Here is an 8,055-nt window from a genome sequence, read left to right as displayed (position 1 = left end):
CGGTTTGCCAGACTTGGACATGATACAAAGGAAAGTGGTGATGATTGGGAACGATTGGATTGGTATTGGGGTAAGGAAGGATCATATGATGGCGAATGGTGAAGAGAAGCTTGTGAGTGTGGTAGTTCAAGGTTATGTTGAAAGGATGGTTCATATGCACGGGGTGGAGCTTGTTGGTAGTTACAAGGTTGTCCACCATATCTTACAGCTGGGTATGCACGGTAGAATGGTCTTTGTCCAGGATATCTCGGAGGGTGTTGCTGCCTAAAGGGTTGATTAGATCCTCTTGGTTCCATCCATCCTTGATTGGTCTGACCTTGATGCACATTCCTGCTATAACTTCTATTTCCTTTAACAATATTAGAACCAAACTGATGAGCGGATATTTTATACGCTTTTTGGGGTTAATTTCATATAGTTTTTAGTATATTCTAGTTAGTTTTTAGTTTATTTCCATTAGATTTTAGGAAAAATTCATATTTCTGGACTTTACTATGAGTTGTGTGTTTTTTTTGTAATTTTAGGTATTTTTCTGGCTGAAATTGAGGGAGCTGAGCAAAAATCTGATTCAGGCTAAAAAAGGACTGCTGATGCTGTTGGATTCTGACCTCCCTGCACTCAAAGTGGATTTTCTGGAGCTACAGAACTCGAAATGGCGCGCTTCCAACTGCGTTGGAAAGTAGCCATCCAGGGCTTTCCAGCAATATATAATAGTCCATACTTTTCTCAAGGATAGACGACGTAAACTGGCGTTCAACGCCAGTTCTCTGCCCAATTCTGGCGTCCAGCGCCAGAAAAGGATTAAAAGTTGGAGTTCAACGCCAGAAATGGATCCAAACCTGGCGTTGAACACCCAAAACAGCCTTATGCACGTGAATTGTTTAAGTCTCAGCCCCAGCACACACCAAGTGGGCCCCAGAAGTGGATCTCTGCACCATCTGTCATAGTCTACTCACTTTTTGTAAACCTAGGCTACTAGTTTAGTATTTAAACAACTTTTAGAAACTTATTTAGCATCTCATGACATTTTAGATCTGAACCTTGTACTCTTTGATGGCATGAGTCTCTAAACTCCATTGTTGGGGGTGAGGAGCTCTGCTGTGTCTCAATGAATTAATGCAAGTATTTCTGTTTTCTATTCAAACATGCGTGTTCCTATCTAAGATATCCATTCGCGCCTAACTATGGAGAAGGTGATGATCAATGACACTCATCACCCTTCTCAATCCACGAACGTGTGTCTGACAATCACCTCCGTTCTACATCAGATTGAATGAATATCTCTTAGATTCCTTAATCAGAATCTCCGTGGTATAAGCTAGATTGATGGCGGCATTCATGAGAATCCGGAAAGTCTAAACCTTGTCTGTGGTATTCCGAGTAGGATTCAGGGATTGAATGACTGTGACGAGCTTCAAACTCGCGAATGCTGGGCGTAGTGACAGACGCAAAAGGAGGGTGAATCCTATTCCAGCATGATCGGGAACCTCAGATGATTAACCGTGCTGTGACAGAGCATTTGGACCATTTTCACAAGAGGAGGGGATGTAACCATTGACAACGGTGATGCCCCAACACACAGCTTGCCATAGAAGGACGTGCGTGCGTGAATCAGAGGACAAAGGAAAGCAGAGATTCAGAAGACAAAGCATCTCCAAAACTCCAACATATTCTCCATTACTGCATAACAAGTAACCTTTAACCCATGCTCTCTTGTTTATTCGCAATTCAACTGATAAATACAATTGACTTCCTGACTAAGAATTGCAAGATAACCATAGATTGCTTCAAACCAACAATCTCCGTGGGATTCGACCCTTACTCACGTAAGGTATTACTTGGACGACCCAGTGCACTTGCTGGTTAGTGGTACGAGTTGTGAAAAGTGTGATTCGCAATTCGTGCACCACAAACTCAAAGCGAGAGGGGTGAGAGTTCATAGTAGCAAATAAAGAGAAAAAGGAAAAACAACAATAATTAAACAAGCAAAAGAAAAATATTTACAATAACCAATAATAAGGCACACGTTAGCAGTTCCCCGGCAACGGCGCCATTTTGAAAGATGCAGAGGATTGATGGTTTAGAGGTTATAAAAACTCTCGTTGTGAGTATAGTTACTAAACCAAGCAATCAACCTTTCTTACAAATGTGTTGGGTGTCACAAGTAACAAACACCTTAAAAATTGTTAACCGAGTATTCAAACATCGGGTCGTCTTCTCAAGGAACTGCGAAGAAGTATGTTCTTATTATTGGCTATAAAGGTTGTAATCGGGGTTTAGAAGGTGAGAAGCAAGTAATTTAAATGACGAGTGAATTAAATGGCAAGTAAAAATAAATAATAACTGTAAAACAACTTTTGGCAAAATAAGGGAAATTAGAAGTCCAACTTAGTTATCCTTCTCAACAATAATGAGAGTTGTATCTTAATTCCACTTGGTCAACCTTTAACAGAGCAAAGGAAAGTTAAGGGACTAATTAAATTGACCTTTGAATCCTAATTATTTCCTAAGAAAAGGTTGGGATTAATTAAGTTCAACTCAATTAGCAAGGTAACGATTATCAATTATGTTGAGTTTAATAACTGTTGAGTTACTGAATTCTAAACCAAAACCAAAAGGGGAAAAGTAAATTGCTGAAATAATAAAAGTGTCCTCAGATGGGAAGCAATGGCAACTTAAATCAAAGAGAAGAATCATAAACTGAAAATACCTCAAATTATCATTAATTCAATTAGAAATCTGTAACATGGAATAATTCGTAAATTATAATAATCAATTCAAATGTTGGAATAAATAAATAGAAGTAATACTAAAAGAACATTAAACCTGGATCCAGAGTTACTCCTAAAACAAGAAGAAATCCTAAATCCTAAAAGAGAGAGAGAGAAGATCTCCCTCTCAACTAAATCTAAATCATTGAAAGGTGAAAATATGCGAGCCCTCTTCTGAATGGAAGCATTCCCACACTTTATAACCTCTGGTCTATGCTGTCTGTACTTGGATCTGGGCCAAAAAGGGCTTCAGAATTCGCTGGGGGCGTATTCTGTAATTTCTGGTGCGTGCCCTCTGTCACGCGTCCGCGTGGGTCATGCGGTCGCGTCATTCAGAGCTTTTCCTTGCCACGCGGTCGCGTCAGTCATGCGACCGCATCATGTGTATTCTGCTTGAAGTGCGCGGTCGCGTCAGTCATGCGGCCGCGTCACTGCTGATTCGTGCTTGGCACGCGATCGCGTCATCCATGCGATCGCGTGGATACCAGTTTCTTTAAGACTCCGTTTTGCTTTCTCCCTCCATTTTAGTATGTTTCCTTTTTCATCCTTTAAGTCATTCTGCCTTAGAAAATCTGGAACTACTCAACACACTAATCACGGCATCGAATGGAAATAAAGGTAATTAAACTAATTAATTTTTAAAGCTTAGGAAACATGATTTTCACAACATGACATAATAAGGAAGGGAAAGTAAAACCATGCAATTAATGTGAATAAGTAGGTGAAGAGTTGAATAAATCACTCTAATTAAGTACAAAAGAACTCATGAAATATGGGTTTATCAAATGCCTTGGCTTTTTCCTTGTATAACTGAGCATTCTCATATGCTTCTATCCTAAGGCACTCTAATTCCTCCAATTGAAGCTTACATTTCATTCCTGCCCCCTTTAAGTCCGGGTTGCAGTTCTTCATCGCCCAATAGGCTCTATGTTGGATTTCAACCGGAAGATGACAGGGCTTCCCAAAAACAATGCGGAAGGGGCTCATTCCAATTAGGGTCTTGTAAGCGGTCCTATAAGCCCATAATGCATCTCCCAATCTAGAACTCCAATCCTTCCTCTGCGGGTTAACCACCTTCTCTAAGATTCTTTTGATTTCCCTATTGGATACTTCCGCTTGCCCATTGATTTGGGGGTGATAGGCTATAGAAACTTTGTGAATGACCCCATACTTTTTCATCAATGCTTCAATTTTTCTATTACAAAAATGGGTTCTTTGGTCACTCACGATTGCTCGTGGTGACCCAAATCTATAAATAATGTTATTTTTCAAAAATGAAGCAACGGTATTAGCGTCATCGCAATGGGTAGGAATTGCTTCCACCCATTTAGAGACGTAATCCACTGCTAATAATATGTACACAAACCCATTGGAATTTAGAAATGGCCCCATGAAATCCATGCCCCAAACATCAAAAATCTCGTAAAAAATCATCGGTTGTTAGGGCATCTCATCTCTTTATGAGGTATTTCCAGATTTCTGGCATTGAACACAGGATTTGCAAAATTGGTTGGCATCCCTAAATAAAGTAGGCCAGCAGAATTCGCAGTCTAAAACCTTCCTCGCTGTTCGTTGCGGGCCAAAATGACCCCCACTCTCAGATGAGTGGCAAAATTGAAGGATAGACTGGAACTCAGATTCTGGTACACATTTTCTAATTACTTGATCCGCTCCACGCCTCCACAGATGTGGATCATCCCGAAGATAATACTTAGCATTGCTTCTCAATTTATCTTTTTGATGCTTTGAAAATCGTAGGGGAAAAATGCGAGCGACCAAGTAATTAGCTATCGGGTCAAACCAAGGGGTGCTTTGGGATATTTCTTGCAAGGTATCAAAGGGAAATGAGTGATTGATAGGAATGGGATTCGGAATTAAATGTTCGAACCGACTCAAATGGTCTGCCACTAGATTTTGGGATCCACTTCTATCTTTGATCTCCAAGTCAAATTCTTGCAAAAGTAATATCCACCTAATGAGCCTAGGCTTTGACTCCTTCTTCTTTAGTAAATATTTCAATGTGGCATGGTCCGAATACACCACCACTTTAAAGCCTAGCAAATAAGGTCGAAACTTGTCTAGAGCAAAAACAATGGCTAAAAGCTCCTTTTTGGTGGTGGTGTAATTCGACTGAGCCGAATCCAAAGTTTTTTATGCATATGCTATAGTGTAGGGAGCGTTACCATCGCGCTGTGCTAGCACAGCTCCTACGACGTGATTCAAGGCATCGCACATGATCTCAAAAGGTTGATTCTAATTTTGGCCTCGCACAATAGGAGCTGTGGTTAACGCTTCCTTCAACTTGTCAAAAGCCTCTTTGCAATCTTCACTGAAATGAAATTCCACATCCTTTTGTAGTAGGCGGGAGAGAGGTAAAGCGACTTTGCTATAGTCTTTGATGAACTGACGATAAAAGCCTGCATGACCAAGGAAGGAACGGATCTCCCTCACCGAGGAGGGGTAAGGAAAACTCGAAATGACATCGATCTTAGTCGGGTCGACGGAGATTCCGTCTTTAGAGATAATATGACCCAATACTATACCTTGCTTCACCATGAAGTGGCACTTTTCAAAATTCAAAACAAGGTTAGTATTGGTGCATCGCTCTAATACCCTAGCTAAGTTCCCTAAACAAGCATCAAAGGAGTTACCATACACACTAAAATCGTCAATGAAGACTTCCATGCAATCCTCCAAAAGATCCGAGAAAACACTTGTCATGCATCTTTGAAACGTTGCTGGTGCATTGCATAAGCCAAATGGCATTCTTTTATACGCAAACGTTCTAAAGGGGCAAGTAAAAGTAGTTTTCTCCTGATCCTCAGGAGCTATGTGAATTTGAAAGTACCCTGTGTATACATCTAAAAAAATAATAATGGGCTTTACCTGCCAAGCGATCCAACATTTGGTCAATGAACGGCAACGGGTAGTGGTCCTTCCGCGTTGCTTGATTCAGCCGGCGGTAATCAATGCACACTCGCCAAGTATTCTGGACTCGGGTGGCCACAAGCTCTCCACTCTCCATCTTCACCATTGTTACCCCTGACTTCTTCGGCACTACTTGGACCGGACTTACCCATTCACTATCGGAAATGGGGTAAATGATGTCCGCTTCCAAGAGGCGAGTTACTTCCTTCTTGACTACGTCAAGGATTGTGGGATTTAGCCGTCATTGCGGTTGTCGAACCGGCTTAGCACCTTCTTCCAAAAAAAATCCTATGGAGGCACAATTGAGGACTTATTCCCACAATGTAACTTAGGCTCCATCCAATCACCTTCTTATACTTCCGGATAACCTCAAGGAGTTGTTGCTCTTCTTAATCGGAGAGATCGGTTGCCACTATCACCAGAAATTTATGTTCCTCATCAAGGAATGCATATTTAACATGAGGTGGTAGTGGTTTCAAATCTTCCCTTGCTTCTTGGTGGGGTAACTTATCCTCTTGGTTGTGGAGACTTTGTGGGTGACTTTCATCTTCTTCATCCTCAAGGTCTCCCGCTTGTGAGCTCTCTTCATCACTTAAACCTTTTTGAAGCTCATGGTGGCTATCTACTTCAAGTTCGTCCTCTCTCCCATCTTCAATGAAATTCTCACCCCGACCAATAGATTCCCCCTTCGGAAGAGCGGGTTGAGGGTTTATCTCATTAAGCGGCTCACTTCCTTCCGGAGTTATAGCATCAACGCTAGATTTTGGGGTTGGTGGGTGTGGCAAGGGTGGAGGAGCAAGGTTACTAGGGGTGGAGTGAAAGGGTGCTAGCCGTGACAAGGCTTTGACAAGAGTTGCCATGCAATTCTCTTGCTTCTTTTGAAATTCCCTTTGCTCTTTGATGAGGGCTTGAAAGTTAGGTTCTCCATAAGGGAAGTTAATAGGGATGGGATGGTGGTGGAAGCTGGGTTGTCCCAAGTGAGGCGATAGGTAGATGGGTAGAGAGGGAATTGGTGGTGGAGAAGGTAAAGGAGCTTGAGGGTATGATGGTTGCATCTCATGTCGAGAGCATGGAGCATGAGCATATGGATGGGCAAAATTGTAGTGAGGACGTGTTCCACTAGGTGTGAGAGGTTGATAGACATTAAGATCGTAGCGCCCTCGCAACGGTCCTTGTTGCCAAGAGTTGATTGCTTGTGACCCTTCCTCGAATTGACATCTCATACCTTGAGGTGAACCAACGTCGAAATTGCTACCCCCTACAACATGATAACAACTAGACTCCAAGCCAAAAGGGTAATAGTTCATGATGAATAGGAAAAATAGAACGCAATGATATCAACAAAAGCAATGAACAAATAAGTATATATGTTCTAATTATATCCACTTGTCTAGGGCTAAACAAACAAAAATTGTTAGTTGCTGTCAATACTAAGATAGAGGCGCCTCCTACCAATTGGTGCCAAGTAGCAAACCAAAAATCAAATATTTACACTATTCACATATTTACAACAACCAAAATTGTAGCACTCATTGCACTTAAATTGAACTCCCCGGTAACGGCGCCAAAATTTGATGACGAGCCAATTTGCACGGGTTAGGAACTTGATTATCCAAAATGGAATTAGAGTTGTAAGTATAGTCCTAACCCAACAAGTTGGCCATTAATCAAATTGGAAACTCACAAGATATGTCACAATTCAAAACTAATTCAAAACCGAGAGTATTTGACTCCCGAGTCGTCTCCCAAGGAGTGCTTTAGAACAATGAGTTTGCAAATCTGGTTGTAGTGATCAAGGGGTTGTCAATGAAGAAATGAACATATAAAGCAATAAAAGAACATGCAAAATTGTAGTGATTGAAATAATGAAGAAATTAAAGAACCAATTATGTAATATAAACAAGCAAATAATAAAGGAGATTAACATAGAAGTGTATGAAAGAGTGAAAGCATCAAAAAGAGTCTTGGCTTGGAGTGAGCTAAGGGTCCTTTCCTTGTTGGAACCACAACTATGACAATTATGATGGATTAATCTCATTTGATCAACCCTCACATTGAAAAGTAAGTTAAATGATCATAAGAGTTCTCAACCCACAAATCCTAAATTGCTTGCTAATTGCTTTAGCAACAAATTAGCGTTAGTGGGAACAAGAACAATTAACAATCAAAGAATTGAAACTAAATGTTGGACATTCCAACTCTAGAAGCCCAATTGCTCACTTTACCCAAGCCAAGTACCAAAAATTTATCCTAAAACCATGTTTGACATTTTGTCAAACACTTGGTGGGCAAAAACCTTAAACATGGAGAAAATGAGAAAAGGCTTGAAACTAAAAGCAACAATTGATCTCAATCA

The 8,055-nt window shown here is 40.8% G+C and overlaps 1 protein-coding gene across 1 annotated transcript; it reads right to left on the bottom strand.

Annotated features, from left to right (window-relative positions):
- Positions 1–5,024: 5,024 nt before the first annotated feature.
- On the bottom strand, positions 5,025–5,805 carry LOC140182293 (uncharacterized mitochondrial protein AtMg00860-like). The gene is made up of 2 exons (XM_072228450.1): positions 5,658–5,805; positions 5,025–5,398 (listed from the first exon to the last, which is right to left on the bottom strand). The coding sequence occupies exons 1-2, from the start codon at positions 5,803–5,805 to the stop codon at positions 5,025–5,027; spliced, it is 522 nt and encodes a 173-aa protein (XP_072084551.1).
- Positions 5,806–8,055: the final 2,250 nt, after the last annotated feature.

Source organism: Arachis hypogaea, chromosome 19, assembly GCF_003086295.3.
Source record: "Arachis hypogaea cultivar Tifrunner chromosome 19, arahy.Tifrunner.gnm2.J5K5, whole genome shotgun sequence".
NCBI lineage: Eukaryota > Viridiplantae > Streptophyta > Magnoliopsida > Fabales > Fabaceae > Arachis > Arachis hypogaea.
This window is presented reverse-complemented; position numbering and strand designations above follow the sequence as displayed.

What these genes read in the sequence shown, in the direction of transcription:
- LOC140182293 (XM_072228450.1), bottom strand. Translation starts at nt 5,805, where the DNA reads ATGGTGAAGATGGAGAGTGGAGAGCTTGTGGCCACCCGAGTCCAGAAT. An exon ending in AATGTTGGATCGCTTGGCAG is followed by an intron (nt 5,399 to 5,657) that starts GTAAAGCCCATT and finishes ATGCTTGTTTAG; the next exon opens with GGAACTTAGCTAGGGTATTA.